Source organism: Mesoplodon mirus, assembly GCF_964341445.2.
Source record: "Mesoplodon mirus genome assembly, chromosome: 12".
Classification (NCBI taxonomy): Eukaryota; Metazoa; Chordata; class Mammalia; order Artiodactyla; family Ziphiidae; genus Mesoplodon; species Mesoplodon mirus.
The window spans coordinates 36,790,357-36,811,868 of record NC_138988.1 but is presented as its reverse complement, the minus strand read 5'-3'; the positions used below and the strand labels follow the sequence as shown (position 1 = coordinate 36,811,868).

Genomic DNA, 21,512 nt, shown 5'->3' with positions numbered 1-21,512 from the left:
TGTCCAAGAACCATCCTTCTCCCCAGTTCCAGATCTGTCTGGTGGCTCTGTCAAGGCAGGTGTGTGAGTGGCAGGAAACCCCTCAGGAGGGCTTGGCCCGGGCCACTCGTGCAAAGCTCTCCCAGAAGCCCATGGCCACGGCTCTGGCCCGCCTCCATCTGGGAGGGCCCAGGTCGGACTGTCCCAGGACATGACGCTATTGTCCTACCAGACAAGGGGTGTGCTGTGTGTGGGGGGTGGTGGTGAGTACCCCTCTCCAGACTGTTTACATCTGACAATGGTGGTGGGACTTCCAGGGGAAAACAGTACACCACTACTTCCCAGGCCATTTCCCAAATCCCTACCAGACCCTCAAAAATCCTCATTTTCTCCCACAGAGAAAGGGAGATTTCAGAGAAAAATTCGAAACTTGATCCTGGTGTAAACTGAAGACACAATGGGTGGCAACCCTTGCCTGGCCTGTGAGCAGAGCTGCTACACAATGCCTTGGAGACCCTGCTCCTGTCCTGTTGCACCATCTGTGTCTTTGGAGAGGCTCTCGCCTGGGCTGGCTGCTCGGATCACCAGAGCCCCAACACCTGGGAGCTCCAGCTCCACTGGCCGCGACACGGCAGCCGATGTCTCATCAGTGGCAGGGCAGCCAGCATGGGAGGGGATGACAAGCCTGGCTCCCAAGCTGTGTCCCCTCTGAGCAAGCTGACTTAGCATTGCCCAGACTCCCTAAAAGCCTCCAGGGACGGGGAGCCCATAACCTCCTGAGACAGCCAAGGGTCTTACCTGCCAATTTAGACCAGCAGGACTTCCAGGCTCTTCTACACACTAGCAGGGCCACGTGGGAAGACTGCAGCGGGTTCCTGGGGGCCTCCTAAGCGTCCTGGGCCTCCAGCCTCTTCCCCCATCGTCCTAGAGGCACTGATGGGGGCGGGGAGCCACGGGCCTCTGTTAAGTACCTACCTCATCGCCACCTGGTGGGGTGGTTACCACCACCACCTGACACAAAAACCTGAGGCTCAGAGGTTATGTCACCACGTTGAGGTCACACAGCTCGACCAAAGGCAGAGCCTGAGGCCTAACTGCAGACTACAGCTCTCTCCCCACCAGGTGGAAGAGGCAGCTCCTCCAGGCTTGTCGTTCATCGGTACTCAACATAGGCTACCTCTTGTCAGCCCAAGCTCTTAGGCGTTCAGACTCTGCTCCCACCTGGAAGTTGCAGAGGCTGGGAACCTCATTAGCTGCTTGGTACTGACAGCTCCCAGGAAGATCTAACACCGCCCTCCCCCCAGGCCCCAGGGCAGGGCAGGTGTGTTGGAGGGTAAATACCTCTCTGGCTGGCTGGGCCCCAAGAAGCTGAATGCAGAGGCATGGAGGACACCCAGATATATGGGAAACACTTGCCTGGCTTTCCTGCAAGGATGCAGGGGAAGCTGCCTATGGAACCCTCATGAGCAAGAGGAAAGGCAGGTGCCTGAGGCCTCCAGGTCCCAGCTGAAGCAGCCAGCCAGGCCAGCCAGAGGGACAGGGTGTAGGCAGGGACTCTGCCTGTCCTTGTTCCTGAAGACCCCGAACGGCTGCAAACAGGGTGTGCTGGGCTTCAGAGGTGATCCTGGCAGGGGCCCTCCCAGGAAGCCATTTTCATTCTCCCTTTATAGGTCCTGGGGGTGGGGGGACTAGGTCTCACTCAGAACAAGCCATTTCACTGACGAGCTCCATCAAGTCCATTTTAATGTTCAGTTTCCTTTGCCCTCATGCATGCAGAGGAAGCCATCAGGCCCCAGTGAACATGTGTGGGGCAGAAATCAAGGCCACTGCAAAGCTACCACCCTCTCCAGAGTGCTCGTTCCTGGGTAAATCAGACACAGATGGGCCCACTTTGGGCCTTTTGTCAGATTTATAGGAAACTCCTGGCTCATCCAACCAATGAGTAGTCCATTTCTATGCTGGGAAAGGTCGGTGGGGGGAAGCCAGTCACACGGCAGAAAGGTTCGTAAGGGAAAAGTGGACTCCACTTAGGACTCCAAGGTAGCAAACATTTTCAAGTGGCTCCTTCACATTAAACTAAACGTGGTCATCTGTGGGTATGTGGGGCCTCCCACAGCCAAGTGGAGAGTCTCCAGGTGCAGACAGCTTGGGTGGAGGGCAGAGGTGCAGGACCCCTGGGGCTCCGGGATGGATGTGATTCCCAGAGCTGAATCCCCTTTATTTATTTACCTAAGTTCCCCAGTACAAATCTCCAGTCTGTCACCCACCAAATCGACCGAGCTCTTGATTCTTGCTCCCCTGATCATGGTGGTGTTCTCTGCAAGATTAGCTGCTGATTCTCCAGACACTGCTTCAGCTTGTCTTCTGTCAGTGTCAACCGCTGCTCCAGGATGGAGACTGTCTGCAAAATAAACGGTCAAGCTCAGAGGATGGAGAGGCCATCGGGCTGCCCTGGGGATGCCCTCAGCCAGTCCCGCTCAGCTGTCTCAGCCCGCTGAACAAATGCCAGCTCTTCCCACCCAGGGCTCCTTCCTGGCGCCTTGTCTCTGGTCTTCATGTCCACTCCTGCTGGTTCAGGATGGTTGTTCTCTGATGTTTGTTGGGCAGCGGGAAGGACATAGTGAGGGAAAGTAGGCAGCAGGTCCCATGGTCCTCGGTCATTGCCCAAGACAGCCAAGGGTGAGGAATCCCCAGCCCCGGTGGTCTGGCATTTAGACTGGAGTTCCAGAGCAGGACCACTTGCTCATGTGGGCCAGGCTCTGTCCATAACCAACCAGAGACCATCAAGCATCTCCATTCCAAAGGTGAGAAAACTGCATCCACAAAAGAAGGCACCCCACCTGGGTCCTGCCCACGCCTCAGGCCCTTTATCTCTACACCTGGAGGGGCTTCCCAGGCTGGAGGTGAGTCCCTTGAGCCCAGGAGGGCCTCTGCCTGTCCGAGTCCACTGAGGACCATTGCAGGAATGTGCTGTTTGGGGGTTAGGCCCTAATTCCCCGTTTTTGAGCCCATTTTCTCCTTTGTAATGGGAAGGATAATGCCAAGCTCACAGCAGTCCTGGAGACCGAGAGGTGACAGCATGGTGCCCATGTTGTCCACCATGACAATGCCTGTCATGTTGACTTCCAGAGGCAGAGCCTTTGCTCCCTGGCCTCTCCTGCATACCCACCATGACGGCTGGCCTATGAACCTGGCTTCCAGACAAGGCTGCAGAAACCTGCCCCCTTCCTCTGGCTTTGGACAGAGTGTTGACAGAGGGGCAGTGGTGTCCAGGCCCACACCAGGCCCTGGGCAAGTCCACTGTGAATGAAGCAGGCTTGGTTCCTGTGCCATGCAGCCTACCGGCATCAGAAAAGGGTCAGATTAAGAAACAAAACTTTCTATTAATTTTACTCATTTGTGGGCTTTCCCCAGAGGTTTTGCCACCTTCCCTGAGGCTCCATGGAGGCTCTGGGCCTTGGTCCAGTAGAAAGGAAACTTTCCTTTCACATATTTAATAAAACATTGAAACATTTTGGGAGGGAGTTTCCCCTCTAAGACTGCTATAAATTTTTGCAGCATCCCGCATGGATGTTAGCCGCTCATGGAGGCTGCTCCTCCTGGCGGCTGGCCCCTTCTAGATGAGTTGGCTGGGCTGCAAAGGCTCCGAGCCCTGGGGCACAGGACAGAGCCTGAAAAGTTGCTGCCTGTGGAATATGAACTGCACCCTGAGAGGTAGAGCTGAGCTGAAAGAGACGGTCACATTCCCCTCTGCTGGCCGGTCAGCCATGGAGGGGGTCTGCAGCTCATAAAAGTGGCGGCGGAAACAGCCCCCGGCTGGCCCAGAGCAGCATTCCTGGAAGTTTCCACTGGCTGCTGCAAAACTCACACTGAGCCAAGCTCCAAAATCATTCCTCATCCAGACTTTTTCCGATGGCTCTGGACTCCAGGCCCCAGTGGGGGAGCCAGCCAGCTTTTCCTCTTCTGCCCAGCACCATCCCCCCTCCCAACACACACACACACACACACACACACACTTAAAACTTTTTTTTTCTTCACAGGGACAGAATTTCCAAATGTGGACGCAGTGGGTGCTGGGCCAATGTCAATACCAGGGGTGCCACGCATTTCACTTCTAAGTAGAGGCCTCTACTTAGTTCCATGGGGGGCCCATACTTCAGCTCGGTAGAAATATGGCATTAAATCTGATGATGTTAAATTTCTTTGAATAGAAAAGCATCGCTTATTTCACCACCAGCCCCCTGAATGGAGGGAGGGTGTTAGGGGGTCCTTCCTTTGGGAGCTATGAGGGGATGCTTCATAGCACGTTAGAGACAAACAGGCTGAAAAAATGTCCACCCTTCTCAAACCTGTAGCTTCTCCCCTTTCCCAGGCAAGCTTCTGGAAGAGTCACGTCATCTCTGTGTTTGGTGTCCACTTTCCCTACTCCCTGCGCCCCCAGCCTACTCCGCCAAGATGCTCGGTGGCAGCCACCATCCAGAGATTAAGTCCACTCAGCTCTTCCCCGTCACATATGATCCCGCCCAAACCCCTTTTGAACTGGAAGGATGGGCCAGGGAGAGGAGGACGGACACTTCGAATTTCTGTGCATTACAACACAGTCTCTGCTTCACAAATTTGTCTTAATAATCCCATTCCACTAAAGCACGGGACCTCATTTCCATGGGAAACGGTATCCCTCCTGATAAAGTAAAGCCTGGAAACCCTGATCTCCGATTTGCTGATATGCCTTCCCTCCACCAGGAAAGGGCTTCCCCAGTGATGAAAAGGCTCCGATCGGGGAAGCCAAGTAGCAGAGGTCAGACACGCTCAGGGCTGGCGATGCACACAGTGAGAAGGCAGGCAGGCCGGCCACCTGCAGGGAGTCAGCCAGGCCACCACAGCGCGCCACCACCACCGTGCTTCCCCAGCTGCTGGGGCCCCATGCGAGGAGGGAGCAGCATCGCTAGCAGGGACCGATTCCAGGCCATGTCACGTGGCTGTGTTTACAGTGTGACCTTTACCTGTTGGTTCAGAGCAATATCCCCACAACCAAGTGTCAGGGGCACAGCAAGCCTCCGTGAGTATGTGCTGCCTCAGCACCCAGAGGGCAGAGCAGAGCCCGCAGCTGTGCCCTCCTGAGGCTCAGGGCCACGCCAAGCAGGCTGCTTGTGGCTCACCCCACCTTGTGCTCTGGCCCGGCCCTGGGAATTCTCCTCCTGCCACATGGTGCCCATGCTCCCCAGGCCCAGAGACAAGGCCCGCCTGCCCTGGAAGGTGAGGAGAAGCACTGGAAAGGCAGACACCTCTGCAGTCCCTCTAAGTCCTCGCTCCCAGCCCAGTCACCTTGCTTTCCTTTTATTCAAGGGCGAATGACCTGGTCCCAGCCTCTCACAAAGTCCCCAAGGAGTTGAAAGCTGCGTGTGGTGGCAGGTGTCAAAAAAGGAAATGGCCCTGCCCGACATGGGTGTCCGTGGGCCTTTGACTTAATTTTAAGTAGGGCAAAGGGAAACTGGAGAAGGGGCTGAGGAGTCTAGGGTTCTGGCTGCTGGGCAGACCTGTCTGGGCAACGTGTCTGGGAAAGACGGCCATTAGCCTGAACTCCTTCATTATGGGGTCCAAACTTCCACAGAGAGGGCCCTCCTGTCTGTTGACCTTGGAGAAACCAGGCAGCTCATGCTCTCTCCCTGGCCCTGTGCCATCCAGACACGAGGTCCCATCTGTAATTGGGTGTGAAGCCCAGACTCGAGGGAAGACCCAGGACTGGGCTCTGGGGGCCATTCTGATTCCTGACACACTCTGCTCCAGGGGCTGCTCTTGACAGCTGACACTCACGGAGTGCTCACGGTATGCCAAGTATTCTATTCCATACAATGACCCCTCAGTGTGGGAGCCTGTATCACCCCCATTTTTTCCGATGAGGAAACCAAGGCACCGACCAAGTGATACTAACTTGCCAAAAGTCACACAGCATATAAATGACAAACCTGGACTGTGAACCCTGGTGGCCTGGCTTCAGAGTGCTGGCTAAGGCACCGGGAACTGTGCACCTGTGCTCTGTCTCCATCCACCACGGATAAGGAGAGGCCTAACCTACTCCTTCCCCCGCCGCACCCCCCCCGCTCGCTCTGGCATCACCTGAGGGCTACTGGCCCTGTGACCCAGCAGACCTGCTTGTCCCCCACCCTATGGCCAAGCTCAAGCAGCCTGAGAACATGCTCCTGGACCTCTGTGCTCACGCAGGGGCAGCCACCTTCTGTCCTGTCCAAGCCACTTGGTCTGGTGGCTCTGGATTAAATGAGCAGGAGTGGAAGGGTCATCCCTCAGGGTCACCCAGCAGCACCCTCACACCATCAGGCCACTCTCCAAGGCAGTTCCCAGGCCTCAGACACCTCCAATGCCCATGAAGTAGAGTCTCTTATCTGGCTAAACATTTAGGTTTGGAATTATCACAGAAGTCACAATTCTGAGCTATGAAAAGGCAATATTATAGGGTTAAAAGGGACATACCGACAAGAACCTTTTAGTAGATATGCAATGAGAAACGACCCTAACACCTTAATTTCAGATGCCTTCTCTCACTGGGGTGCTTATGCTGCTACAGCATAAGAGATCAGCCCCCAGACACGCTCTGGTACTCGCCCCAGTCACTGCTGGCGCCCCACCCCTCCCAAGACTGGGCTTGACTTCAAACAAGGCACCTCCCTCCCTGAATGGGAGCAACAGGAAGCAGAATTCAGACTCCACGCCTGGACACTGTTACCCCTCGCCCAACAATGTCTGCCTCCCAGGGTCATGGCCTTCACCTGCAAGCCATGTGGGAGCCTCTTGGGGCAAGGTCATAGGGGATCCAGAAGTTTCACCTTCAAAGTCACACCTGTTGGGAGGGTCACCTGGGGGCTTGTTTCAGAACCACCTTCTCCTGCTGTTACCAGCGATTTCCAGGAAGCCACAGCCCTTTCTCATGGAAAATTGTTTCCTTAGAAACACTCCCATTTGCTGTTGAATGAATTCTGTTGTTTCTCTAGACCAAGGGTTGGCACACTCAGCCTGCTGCCTGTTCTAGTAAATAAGGTTTTATTGCTGTGCCCATTTGCTTACATATTGTCTATGGCTGCTTCCTGGCTACAGTGGCAGGTTGAGTAGTTGTGACAGACTCTAATGGCCCCCAGAGCCTAGAATATTTATCATTAAGAAAAAGTTTGCCAACCTTGGCCCTAGACTCTTCACTCACTCAGATCCTCCCCAGGCACCACGCCGTACTGGCCTGTGCCAGGGCTGGGGTGACAATGGCGCAGAGCAGACAGACTCAGCTGGGCCCGCAGGGTGCGCAGCGGGTTGAAGAGGCAAGCGCTAAGCAGACCAGCGGGCTGCGCTGGGAAAATGGAAGGCGCTGCTTGGTGAGAGCCAGGGGAGGTGGCCCTAGGAAGGGAGTGAGCTAAGACTGAGGAGGAGTTCACCAGGAGAGAGGGGCAGGAAGGCCCCGAGGTGGGAGGGAAGGCAACGAGCAGGAGGGGGCCTCAGAGGAGGCAGGAGATGGGGCCGGGCCCTGCAGGCCACACCTGGCGGCCTCATCTTCAGCCGCAGAGCAGCAGGAAGGTGCTGGGGGTTCGAGGCCAAGCGGGGATGACACCCCTCTGATTGCTCCATGGGGATGGCCCGGGGAGTGGCTGTGTGGCTGTGACTAGGCATGATGGAGTCAAGAGAGAATGAGAGGGGATGATGGTGGCTTGGACTGGGGGAGGGGGCTAAGGAGGAAAGTGGGCAAAATCAGATATCCATGAGGTATGAACCACCACCATCTGGTGGTGAGTCAGATGGGGGACAAGAGAGAACACGCTCCTGAGGCCGAGAACACAGGCTGAGGATGGGCCCTGCAGGAGAGGCCGAGGGCACCACACTGGACAGGCTGAGGCCCCTCTGAGGGGGGTGGGAGGGTCAGGCAGGCATGAGGTGGTGGCGGAAAAAGCCTGGTTATTCTGCATTTCTCAGATCATCCTCATTAACAGGGGGAGAGGGGGCTGGGGGAAGACAGGGAGAGGGAGAGGGCAGTGAATCCACAAGCCCCTGGATACTGGAGAGGAGAATCCGGTGCGGGTGAACTGGGAGCTCTGGCCAGGGCTCAGGACCATGTCAGTGATGCTGCTGAACCCCCCTGGAAAGCAGCCTGGCCCCTCAGTGGGCACTGATGGAGGGACGGCCCAACCCAGGGACCCAATAGGGAGGAGGATGCTGGAGGCATTGGGGAACAAACCCAAGAGCATGGAAGAGGCCAGCTCGGGCTAGGGGGCGGGGTTCCCAGCATGACTCACCACTGAAGCTCTCTGAGGAAAATCCCCCTGGGAGAGGCTCAGCAAGGGCATCTCATTCAGATCCAGACTTTTCTGCCGAGGGGGGAGAAGACATTGTGATCTGTCTCCTACTGGGGCAACATTAACAGGGCGAGAGGCTTCTCTCCCTCACAGTTCAACAGTGTAAGACGTTTTATGAAACATCCTGAAGGGCCTTCTGAGTGGTGTAAAAATAACCAATTTTAAAGTGACAGGCTTTTATTTTTAGTCCCCTCTGAATTGTAGTGCTGCGCGGAGAAGTGGCACCAAAATGCCTGTCCTTAGTGATAAGTCTGGTACCTGGGGCCCCCAACTCCAAGTGGGAGGGAACACAGCACAGGGGACATTCTGACAGAGCCACGGGTCCAAACTTTGCTGCCTCAGATGCCTTTTCTCTACTGGCATCGAGTCATCAGGTGTCTGCACCCCACGGGGCCCAAAGTGGCCTGCGCGGGACAGAGCCTGGGTTTGTGTATCTCCACTGGCCTCCGAGGTGGCCAAGGGGAGAGCCTCCACCCCTGAGTCCTGTGACGGGGCCTCACGCATCTGTGATGCTGGGAGAAGGCAAAGTGGGTCCACGGGGCCTCCGCCTGACTCTACAGCTGCGAGGGGCCGGGCCGCGATACTCCCGTGGGCTCCACGCGGGTCCAGGGAAGAGTTCTGCGGGCAATGCACGGAGGCGGCAGGAGTCCAGGGCTCCCCAGGAGAATAAATCCCCCGCCCTCGGAAGGGGTGGAACAGAGCAGAAGGGGGGCGGTGCAAGTTGCCCACAGCCCTGTGGAGCAGCGCAGTTCTTTCAGGCCCACATGCTCTCCCTGGGCTCTGTGGGCCCTTCCTTTGCCCCCACTTTCTCCTGTTGACCGCCCACTTCCCAGGCCCCCACTTCCTCATGGTGTGTCCTCCCCTTCTTTCAGCCCTGCCAACCTTTTTTCTCCTCAGCCTGGTTTCCTCTTGAGGTGGGCCTGTCCTCCATTTTTCCTCAGCTCTTTCCCCCCCAGTACTCATTTCTGCCTCCTTTTCATCCCCTTTTCACTTTGTGTTTAGGGAGAAGGCAAAGAGAAAAGCAGCAGGATGTGTCGGTCTGGCCCACAGGGACTGAGCTCCGCGTGGAGTCCAGGCCCCTGACTCGGCTCACGTGTTCTGGGGCCGGCAGACCTGGGAAGGAGAGTTCCAACCCTGACAGGAGGCCCAGAAGGCCTCTGTGAGGAGAGCACAGGACAGGCCAAAGAAAGTGGGTTCCAAGCACAAGGTGCAAAGGCCCTGAGACAGAGAAGAACACAGCACACTCTTGGCACTGTCGGGAGGCCAGTGTGGTTGGTTTGGAGTGACTGAACAGGGAAGAGAGTATGGTGGTCACAAGGAAGGTGGAGGAGGGGTCCCAGGGCCCTTACCCAAAAAGGGACAGGAATGGGACGCCTCCACTCCCTAGCACTGCCTCACCAGATTCACAGATCCGAGGAGGTACAGCCAGGGATGATGGTGCTCCTGCATGCCCGTGGCCACTTTTCCAAGCACTGGATCCAGAGTGGACTCTGGGAGAAGGGGCTCAGCCTGGGAACTGATCATGGCTGCCTAGTTTCACAACAGGTGGTGAAACCAGAGGGAGTGAACTGGCACTTCAGAAACGGACCAAGGCTCACCCCCGGAGCCAGGTCCCTTCCGGCAGCTGCTCCTCCTTCCAGAGCCACTGCTGCCACCACCTTTATTGAAGGTCTCTTGCACATACTGGTGTGCAAATGTAGCAGGAAAACTGGAGCCATAACTTCTACAAAGCTCTGAGGGGCCACAGAACCCTCACGAGCCCTCCTGCCATCATCATCCACTCTCACACTTGTCAGGTGCCCATCACATGCAGCAACGAGAGACTCTGGCTCTTAGGGGCTTCCAGGCACTGAGGGGATGCAGTACCAGTCCTATCTGGGCGGGCTTTTGGCAAAGCTGCCACGACTGATAGTGAATAACATTTTGGAGGAAGGGAAAAGAATGAGGGTGACCAGCCAGCCGTTCTCTCCACATTTCTCAGCTCTTGGGCCAGTTCCTTATGAAATGCTGCCACGTGTGCAGGCCTCACTCACTCCAGGCCTTCCCACCACACTCCCCAACAGCTGTCCAGATCTGCGGGCAACCCTTTTTCCCAGCAGACCCCACTCCCCCAGCCAGGGCACTTCCACGGCCACTTCCTGCTCTAAGCAGAGCCCCACAGGGTGCATGGGGCCCCTCTTAGGTGAGTGGTATTGGTTTCTATGGTTGTAAGGCCCTCCTGGGCCTCCCTGGAACATGGAAGACAGGTGGCACAGAGGTGAACAGGGTGACTGGGCCAGAGAGACTGACGATGGAAGCAGAGAGCTGACATCCAGCCACGTGCCTCCTCTAGCACTCTGCCTGGTGGCAAGGGGGAACTAAAACTGCTCTGGGATGGCAGTCTCGGGAAGCCAGGAGACTGGGACCTCAGTGTCCAAATGGGGCAAAAGGGGCAGTGGGGCAAGAGGGCTGAAACGGTTGGGGGTAGGAGTGCCACACAAGCACACACCTGCTACACAGCACGGGGAGAAGGTCAGGCTGAAAGAAGGGATGCGTGTAGGGCAGAGGCAGCACCTGGGAGAAGGCCGGGGGAGGGCAGTGGGAATGGTGGGCACGGAAGGGCACTGGAGCAGGTCGGGGAGGCCGCAGGAAGGGCTGACGAGGGTGCAGGGAATGTCCAAGCCCGCTCTGGCTGCTGTGTCGGGCTGGGAGCGGTAGTCGCATCAGGGCTCTGTCCAAGGAGTCTCCTCGCCTGACCCAGGACCCCAGGGCCCACAATATACAGTTAGTGCTGAGGACCCCAGGCGTGTCCCACTTGGTGACTGCCTCTTCTCAGTCCCCATCCTTTTGCCTCAGCTTCCTGGTGACTCCTCACCCGCTTGCCCTCCACGCTGCTTCTGTTATATTCCTTTTCTGTTCAAGAGCTCAGGAAGAAAGGCCAGACTCTTGGATGTGGCATTCGCATGGCACTCAAGGCCTGCGTTGCCGGTCACTACTGCTCTCCCTGCCCAAAGCCCACCTACTCGAAGCCCCGCTCTGGCCCTGCTCCCCCAAGAAGTCCCCCTCATCCCTCCCTCCCCACCCCCCAGTGCTCAGGTCCCTGCCCTCCTCCTCTCTCACCATGTCATGGCTGTGACACAGGTGTGGGCCTTAGAAAATGCTGTCAGAGTGACTCCTGGTCCCCACCTTTGTCCCAGGTGATAAGAGCACAGGCTCTGGAGCTGTACTGCCTGGGCTCAAATCTGAACTTGATCACTAACTTGTTGAGTGGTCTTGGGCAAGTTACCTGACCAGGGGTTCGGATTCCTCATCTGTGCCCTGCATCTCTTGTAGAGCCATCGTAATAGGGTTGGCGAAAAAAAAAAGTTCGTTCGGGTTTTTCCATAACATCTTACGGAAAAACCCAAACGAACTTTTTGGCCAACCCAACACTTTATTAATAGCTACTATTTACATGGCACGTGCTCTGGGCAGGGGGTGCACCGTGGGCAACATGGCTACCCTAGCTCGCAAGGGGCCATGGCTGAGCTCCGGGCTGTTTGAGGGGGCGGCCCTAGACACAGATGGGGCTTGATGAGGCTCCAAAGAAGGTGGCCTGTGGTCAGGCCTCGTAGGGCCTGAGCCATCAGGGCACGTGGTGGTCTGGCTGCTTCTTAAAGTTCTCCTGTGATGGAAAGTTCTTTTTAATCATTTCCAGGCTTATGGTTGATTCTGGCTCCTCCAGGCGGTCTCCCCAGAGGGGCTGGGGCACCCCAGCGCCCTTCCCCCAACACAGGAGCCAGATTCCTGGGGGGTAGGGGGTCCCAGGTGCCCTGGGTCTCAGGGCGAGGGCACAGTCACCCAGCCATGCCGCTGGGGGCACTTGTGCCAGGCTGTAGGAAACATCCAGGGGCTGGCCATTGGCTCAACGCCCCTGTCTCTACAGTGATGCACAGAATATCTAACTTTCCTATGGTTTCACTGCAAAGATCGAACAGTGTGGAATTAATCTCCCTTGTAGAAGGGTTTTGACTTAACTCAGATTCTAAAGATTTAAAACAGATGCAACAAAAGGGGAATCTCTTTGCTGTGGGGTCTTGTGAGCTATCAAAACAAAGTGGGGCTGCTGGGCTCAGCGCCTGCCTGGCTCTGCCTTGTCTCCTGGCAGCTCTGGCTCTGGCTCTCGGTGTTCATGCACGTGTGTGTGCACACACGCGGGGCCCTGGCTTGCTGATGATGCCCTGGCCAGCCCGTTGCCACATGTCAGGGGTGAATGGGGGCCGGAGGAGCCAGCCCATCTCCCTGGGGTTGCTGGTCTGGGCCCAGCTCTTCCTACCACCAAAGGCCCTGCCTCTCAGCCCCAGCCTCGGCCCAGCGCCTGAAGGTCTGTGGCACAGGGGCCTTCGAGTCAGAGTTGTAAACGCTGGCCCTCGAGCGGCCTGTTGACAGCCATCAGAGTGCCAGCCCCACGAGGACAGGGATTTCTGTCTATTCTCGCTCACCACTCTCTTCCTGCTCCCAGGCCCAGCTGCTGGCGCATCACATGTGCACACTGAGTGCTGGATGGACACAGGCCAGACCCTGAGTGCCATGGGAATGCAGAGGAGGCCGGTCCTGCACCAGCCAGTCCAGGTCCCCCGGGTCTGGGGCACTGGGGATGAGCCTGTCTGGCTGGTGAGGAACATTCCCCCCAGCTTGGGCCTTGGACCTGGTGGGCTTGAGGGGCTGGCGGAGGAGGGAGAGGAGGGTGGGCAGGCTGGAGCCCGAAGGGCCACCGCCAGATGGCCTTGGGAGGGAGGAAGCCTCCTGGCCTCAGCAGGAAGTAGGGGTGTGCAAAGTGGGGTAGGAATCCAGGAAGCAGCCCAGTTCCTCCCCTCCCCACCTCATGCCGATTTGACGAGGACTAAAAGTTTCAGGGCCTAAACTTTAGAGGGGGAGGAGTGGAGATTCCCGCTCATGCTGACGTCTGACATGTTAACTTGTCCAGCATCACACACAGCTGATGCACAGAAAAACAAGTTTCTACAGAAATTCCTCGCAACCTCTCTGGGCTCAGTAACTGTCTTTTTAACCACCTCTCGTCACCCCACAGTCTGCTGCCAACAACACAAAGTGAGCTTTTGTCCCTTGAGCCCAGAGGTCCATGTTTCTGCTTCACATTGTCTCAGGGATATAGGATTTCTTGGGCATTTCTGCATCCCCCAGCCCCCACCTCTAACGAGGATTAGCTCTCTTCCGGAAGCGCATGAGACACTATTTTCTATTGGTGGATTAGCTATGACATTAAGGAATCTTGGCTAATTCACTTACCTTATGGCTTTATAGCAACTCCTTTTAAATAAACGCAGGCTTTTCCATATTACTGCTTACCCCCAAAGGAGAAGCTATTAAAAGTGGGGCCACTCACCACCATCCATTAAAACCGGATGCTGCGGGGACCCGTGGGGTGCTACCCACACCAGGAGGAAGACCTGAGCCACACCCCCCACCATGCTGACCCTGGCCTGGGTTCAAGCTCATCTCTCTGCCAGCCATGGGCATGCCACCAGGGAAGGCAAGCGTCTGATAGGGACAGGCCCCAAGGTGCAGGATGCCAGTCACTGCTCAGCTGTACTCTGGCTCCAGGGTAAGTCCAAACAGGGCTGACAGTGGGGCATGAACCTTGGCCTTGACCACCTTCAGTATCCCCTTTCTTCAGATGCTCACTTTTTCAGAAATCCATATAAAATAGTTAATTTGCCAGCACCCAATAAAACACAACCATCACAAGTCAGAGAGACTGCTTGGTAGCTTGTTGGAGGCCTGGAAAAACTCAGTGCAGCCTGGCAAGTCAGGCTGTGGCCCCTGTCCAACAGGCCCACCTCAGGGACGAAGGCTCACAGGCTCCCCCTGCCCTGTGGAGTGCCTGGTGAGTCACAGTGGGAGACCCAGTCTCTCATTTTGGCTGGTTTTCTGGAGCTACCACCTAGGCCCAGATCAGAATGGGGGGAACAGAATCGCTCCCCCAAATGCCACGCTCTGCTGAGTTCAAAGCTCCTTTCCATTTTTTCTCCTCCCCCAGAGCTGAGGCTACTATGGGTACAGTGAGGGTCTGTACCAACAGTCCAGGCCCAGACAGGGCCCTCTGCAGAGCGGGCGGAGGGAAATGGCAGGCCCGACTGCAGTCTTTCCCGACCCAGCTCTCACGGCGCTTCATGCAGGAGGGCGCCAAGTGGCCATGGGGCAGCTGGGGCTTGGTTAATCTCAGAGCCATGTAGGCCCGTTTGGGGCTGCCTGTCACAACCAGAAGACTCGTAGGCCCCTTCTTGTGGCCTGTGCTTGACCCTTCTTTGGAGGGCCCTTGGGTCCTCAGAGCAGTGAGAGCAAATCGCCTGGGTCCCCTTCCTCCCTCCTCTCAGAATCATCCAGAGTCAGTCTGAATGAGATGTCCCTGCATGGGCCTAGCTCTCCTAGATCTCCCGCTCCAGCCCCTGCTCCCCAGCCCCCAGCTCCAGGCCTGCTCTGGGCCTCACAGGGGAAATCTCATAAGACCGTGAATGTTCCCAGGCCCCAGAGGTAACCACAGCCATCCCAAGCCCATCTGGTGGGCAGGGGCCTTCCATCTGCAGCTTCTTTGGGGAGGGGGTGCTTTCTGCCATAACCGCAGACAGGATAGAAGATGGAGCTGCCATCCAGCCCCTCACGCAATAATAAACACAAGCTCGCCCCGTCTTTGACTGCTGCCAGCACACTGGCCCTGACTTGGTACTCCCCATGCCTCTGCATTTGCAAAGCCAGAGAAGCCTCTGGATAAACTGTCAAAATGAGCAACAGGGCTGGGGAAGGGCCAGGGCCCAGCCCCTCTGCAACTGGCCAGAGTCAGACCCCAAGTGTCTAACAGACCAGAGTGTCTTCAGTCCCTTGTCCCCAGGAAGCAGGCTCTTAACAGAGGAAAAACAAGTCTCCAAACCCCAAGTGGCAGGAGGTCCGGCTGTCCTGAAGTCGACTCTGGCCCAAGGGCAGCCCTTAAATATCCAGGAAGAGGAGGCTGGCTAAACCCACTTGGGATTATGCATTATACACGGTCAAGGCTAAGTGGCGAGATAGGCTGCTGTGGAGGGAGGGCCCGCTCTTGCGGAAACCAGCAACAATCACCCCTGCAGCCCTGCCTGGGTGTGCGAGCGCCGTTGGGAGGGCTGCACACACCTCACAAAAGGGGATTACTTGGGGGTGGGGGCGGGGAGGTGCTTTCACTGCACACCTGCCTGACAAGTTCCATCTGGGCACACCTGGGAGGACCCGCCCCCAGGGAAAATGGCAGAACTGCTCTAAAGTCTGGAGTCTCTTTCCACAAACAACAGCTGGTCCGTCCGGGAAAGAGGGACCCCGAGAGCCCCTGAGAGTGGTCAGGCAGCTCGGCCCACACCGGGCCTGCCCAGTGTTCCCACCTTCCCTGTGTGGGATGCCTCACCCGAGCAGCCCATCAGATAGGAAACTGCCAGGACCTTGGGGGGCAGGGGCAGGGTGTCTTGAAGCAATGAGTCACTCTATCCAACTCCCCAGAGCAAACAGGCCAAAATCCTTATCCTTGTTGAGTTTGGTCAGCAGCGTTGCAAGCAACAACCTGGACCTTTAAACCATAGGGCTGGGTGGCCTGCCCGCGGCTGCTCCCACGGCGCACATGTTCCGGTCCCCGAGCCCAGCGGCCCCCAGTGAGTCACAGGAACCTGAATGTGTGACATCACAGCCTTGCTGTGGCCAGCCTCAAGCACAGCTGCCATGAGAAAACAGTTGGAGCAGGAATTTCATGGCTTGGTATTTTTAAAAAGCAGCAAGACGTGAAATCGGAGTCAAAAATAACTTTGCTGTGGGCTTCTGAGGCGAAACCACCGGCCGCCTGCCGGGCTCAGGCCCCTCACTGCAGCCTCCCTAGCTCCCGGGTACCGCCCACATTGCCGAGCTGTGCCCCACGCCCACGCCCACGCCCTCGCCCTTGAGGAAGACCCAGGGCCCCTGCAACTTCCAGACACCACCCAACCTCTGTCACTCAGGAGCCTGTGAAGGAAGTGAAGGGAGCCAAGGTGGCAGGTGAGCTCCCAGGGGACTCTGGCTGTGAAAACAGCCTCTCCCTGCTCACTGGTGAGCGTCCCAGCACCCGCAAGAGGGACCCTAAATCACTTGGCAGAACCCCCAGAAGAACACCAGGGGAGAGGTCAGGGCCTCTGAATGCCCATCACCAAGCAGGCAGGCCTGGCAGGGGTCCACTCTGGAGCCCCTCCTCTTGGAGTGGCCGCAAGGGGAGAGGCCCGGCCAGGGGTGGAGGGGAGGGGCGACTCATGGAAAGAAGGCCCTGAGAGCAGTCCTGGCCCCACCTGAGACGCCGACCTCTGCTGCCCACCCCAGAGGGCAGACAGATGGGCAGGGCCTCAAGTTTCCCCTCAGTGGAGGAGGAAACCATGGCTTCCTCAGAAAATGGCAAGGCTGTGCCAGAGCATCTGCGGCTTCTAACTCCTGGTCTGAGCTTTGCTCTGACTCCTGCAGGCCTCTGGGACTGAGCCATCTATCTCAGGAAGAGAAGACTGGGGCAGGCCCAGCAGGACAGTGACCAGGGTGGCCACAGGACAGGTGTGTGTTCTCCCCAGACGGGGAGGGGAGAAGGTGGGGCCCAGGACAGGCTCCCGAGAGGAAGGGGGGGCACACACACGGCTCCCAGCACCCATACTTGTGACCTCAGCCCTAGTTGCTTTTGAGAATTCCCATGAGAGGTTTTGAAAAACCAAAAAGTCACCCAAAGGAAAACCTAAATCCCATCGTGAGGAAATCTATTTCCCCCACAACCATTACGGTAACTCAATTCAGAGGATGGCTGTCACAAGATATATATATACATCTTTGAAGAGCTTCAATCTTGGCCCCAATGCCTGGGTCTGGGTTCAAGGACCGCATCTAATGGGCCCCACGACCCACCCCTGATTTTCAACAGTCCCCAGGCACCCAGTCCCTCTCGTCACCTCCTGGGTCCTCCTCCTTCCTGGACATGGGGAAAGACCTCCTCTTTGTCTCCCTCCCATCCTAATGCCTAGTCAGACCACTAGATCTCACTGGCAGCTCAAAAGCATTCCTGGCACTCCAGCAGTTACAGACATGCATGGAATGTCCACTCCTGTGTCACCTGACCACCCTGGTGTTTTCCCACACTGACCCTTGGAGAACATCGACCTAGCACACCCAGGTAACCCAGAGCTTCACCATAGTGCTCAGAGGACACGAGCAGGCTTGGCTGTCCCCACTTTACATGCGAGGAAGCTGAGGCTCTGGGGAGTAACATCACCTGCCCAAGGTCACCCAGGTGATGAGCGGTGGAGTTGGCCCTCAAGACCAGGAGGGCAAGTATGCCCAGGCTAATGGGCAGTGGCTCACTGGGCTGAGCAGAGCAGCCCTGACACCCAAGGGAGGTACCTCTGTTCCCCACAGCTGACAGGGACGTGTAAGGCCAAACACCCCCTGGCAGCTCAGGACACAGTGTCCAGCTGGGATCATGGTACTGAGGAGCTCAGTGAGGCCCCAAACAGCAATCTCACAGGGGCAAGGGGGGGTTTCCCCCACACAAAGAAGGGCCAGGGCAAGGGGGTGTGCTCTCTGGCTGGTGACCTCAGGGGCCGGGCCTGCTGGGCTCTGTGATCAGAGCGCTGAGCAAGAGCTTCTGGCCTTAACTTTCAGAAAGGTCAAGTTTGGTTTGCAGATAAACTTCTCAATGAAGCCATACCTAACTACATAGAAATGGTTAGCAAGGGAAGCTGGGGAAGCTCTGACCTACAGCAGGTCGAGCTCAGGATCACCTGGCATCCTGGAGAAGCCCCAGGCTGAGTGGACCACAGAGCTGGTCCAGGCACAAGCCGTATCTAGGCACAACACCCTATCTGCACCGGGCATGAGGTGACCTGTGAGCACCAGGCAGGAGGATAACACAGGGCTGCAGAGGAAAGCCCTTGGAAAGTTGCAGGCCTCAGATAAACATCAGGAGGAAAATTATGATGAGGATGTGATCCCCACACTCTGAGGACTTCCCATCTAAAACAACACTGTGGGAGGACCCGACAGCCTGGGGCAGCCCGAAGAGTGAACCTGTTCGGGCGTGAGATGCACGAAGGGCTGTGTACCTTGCAAGGCCATCCCATCCTATTTCCCTGAATAAATACACCTCTGAAAAACAATGTATGCACTTTACTAAAAAGGTATTCCTAAAAAAATAAAACCACACAACCCCAATTCAGGAGTTAAAGGGCTGGATTCAGATGCCGCACATGTCCCTGGGGCAGTCTGCTTTCCAATGGGGGCTAAAGGAAGCGCCTCACTCCCTCGGGAGCCCAGCGGCATCGCAGGGGCTGACTGCTGTGCTGCCCTGCCCATCTCCTCACCCCCTTCCTCCCTCCTGCGGTGAACCTGAGCCAGGGCGGCTGCAGAAGTCGCCTCCTGGGGGAAGGGCCCTGGCAGCTCCACCCCCCGCCCAGGTCCCAACCTCTCTGTGTCCCTGTCCCTACCCCATGCCAGACCCTCAGCATGGGTGTGGCCCGACTCTGCCTTGCTCAGCGGCCACACCAGCAGCGCAAATGCCTACGTTGCTTCTTTCAGCCCAGGCCAAAGGACTTGTGGCCCTCTCCACCGGGCCCACAGGACTCCCGTCTGGCGCACTCTGCCCAGCTGTCTCCCACGGTCCTGGTTGCCTGCTTCTCCTAGGAGGCCTGGTTCTGACATCAGCAGATTCAGTCCTGGGCCCTCCTAAGGGTGGGACTGGGTCTCACTCAGGGCCCCGCACACAGAAAAGGCTCAGCGAACGTGTGCGCACGGAGGGGACCCTCCACACCTGCTGTGAGGGCGGGGGAAAGGATCTCCTGGGCAGGGAGGCAGGGGGAACTGGGGAGCTATTTCTGGTGCCGTCGTGAGGATCCCCTGCACCCATGCCAGCCAGGCCCTGAACAGTGACAAGGTCAGCAGCAGGAGCAGCACTGAGCACATCAGCAGCACATGGCGTTGCTGGGCACCGTTCAAAGAGCTGCACACTGGCTGACACACCCCATCCGCACAAGAGGCCCGTGAAGTGGATGCAATTATCAGCTCTGTGTCCCAGATCTGGAAACTGAGGCATGAAGAGGTTAAGTGACTTGCCCAAGGTCACTGAGCTAGAAGTGGGAAAGCCAGGACTTGCACCCAAACAAGCTCTGAGCCACATTTTCCTCCAGGCCCGCTCAGCCGCCTGACCTCTGGGCCTCTGGTTTGCACAGAGCGTCCACGGACGAGGACTGAGGCCGGGTCCTTAGCCTTCAGACGGGTGCCAAATGAGCCACACACCTCCAGAGAGGGTTCGACCATTGGGCCGCATCCAGCCTGCTGAACGGGAAGGCAGGCTCTGAAGACAGTTAACCTCCACGGCGGAGCGCCTTCTGTCACTCGGGACTGGAGGCTCTGTGACTCGCTCAGTAAACATCCTGGCCGCTGCCCACTGCAGCCCTGGGCTTCTTCCCTGAAGGATGCTCTTCAGGACGGAGGCCCACAGGACCTAGAAGGCAGTGTCCCTCTCAGAGGCCTCTTAGAAATAGACTTCCTTGTGGGGGAGGGAAAGGGCAGTGATGGGGCGGGACGGAGGAGAACAGCATGATTCAGACAGAGAACTCTGAGGTAGGTGTCAGTGTCGGGGTGGCCGCGACACCCCTGCTCCTCCAAAGCAGAGGCGCACGCCAGGAGAGTGAGGAGTGCCGCTGAGGGGAAAGCATCTGAGGCCAACACCCACGGGCCAAGTAGGCGCAGAGCCCCAGCTGAGCTACCCGCATGGGGAGAAGGATGGCGGTGGTCACCCGGCTCTAGGCCTCAGGGGAGCCTCCAGAGAGGGGGCTGCCCGCAGCCAGGCTGGTCCCAACGGGAGGGGTAGCTCTGGCTGGAGCTAAACACCTCAGCTAGGGCCCCAACTCCAGGAGGGGATGTGGGCCTGGAAAATAACTGGCGACCAAGCCCGAGGTAGCATGCAAATTCGTGCAGACGCCTCCCCACACCATTTTGAAAACAGGTTGCACTCTAAGGTCTCAGCTGGGGGCTTCATCTGTGGGTCCCAAGTTGCCTCAAAATATGTTGACTCCATCAGGAACACGCCACACTTTGTGGCCTTCAGGAACGCACACTGTCTGGCAAAGCGGGTGACTGGTTGATGGGCTTGGCCGTTGGTGGGGGGGCAGTGCTGTCTGGATTTGCAAAGGGGCTGAGCGGTGTGACCCCGGGCCACAGGCCAAGGTTTCACTTATTCCCTGTGATGCCAGTTTCTTACAAAGTTACTACCAGACTCCTGACTGCTAACACATAACAAAACCTTCCATGTATGCCCTTAAAACACAGTGACAGGAAATGTTTCTAGTGTTATACTCCTCTGGATCCAATGAGGCTATTTTTAACTACCTTCTCAGACTTAATTTCCAATTTTATCCTATAAAGTTCTAATTCATTCCACCTCCCCTGAACTCTCACTTGACGAGGCTGTGAAGAACATGAGGCAGGCTTGGCAGTTTCTGACGGCTCTGAGGTGGGAGAAGTTTTCTAAGTCTTTGCTCATCTCCCTCTCAGCACACGCCTCCTCCTCCAGGGCTAAGAGGCTCTCGGCAATGTCTGTATGATGTGCGCATAGTCTCACCATCCCCTAGTCACCGATGCCTGACCTTTCCCCTCAAATGTCCTTCCTTCAGTGGGTCCAGGGTGTGCAGTACCAGCTGGGATGCTGTGACATGCCGTGGACCATGGGACACAATGTTGGGGAGGTTTTCACACTTAGCCCGAGATCCAGAGGTAGGGAAGGGACGCCACGCCACTTCAGCTCCATCTCTGTCAGAGACCCAAGGGTCCTCGGCCTCCCTCTTGCATTCCCCCCTCTAGCCGTGAGCCAGCACAGACGGGGGGGGGGGGCGGTCTGCACCCAGAGCCCAGGAGGGAAGGGGCCTGAGGACCTTTAAATCCTGCCTCGGCCTAGCTGCCACCACCACCTACATGCCCCATGTCAGCTGTGCTGGGCTCTGCTTGTTGCCTGGATATGCCCATGGCCCCTCCAGACCTGCAGGCAGGCTGTTCCCTCTGCAGCACTGCTCTTCCACCCCAGGAGAAGATGCCCCACTGGGCATGCCCACAGTGCTGGCTGCCACCTCTTGTCAGGGCACTTTGCTCTCACTGGAATTGCTGCAGTGCAAGTCTGTGTTATGAGCTGCCAGA

The 21,512-nt window shown here is 57.1% G+C and overlaps 1 protein-coding gene across 1 annotated transcript in view; it reads right to left on the bottom strand.

The window, feature by feature from the left end:
- Positions 1–2,186: 2,186 nt before the first annotated feature.
- The window catches only part of POC1A (POC1 centriolar protein A), a 73,376-nt gene continuing 54,050 nt past the window's right edge, over positions 2,187–21,512 (bottom strand). The window contains exon 11 of the mRNA XM_082639219.1: positions 2,187–2,380. Coding sequence (XP_082495345.1) covers positions 2,282–2,380 — 99 coding nt within the window. The 3' untranslated portion in view covers positions 2,187–2,281. The remainder of the gene's footprint in view (positions 2,381–21,512) is intronic.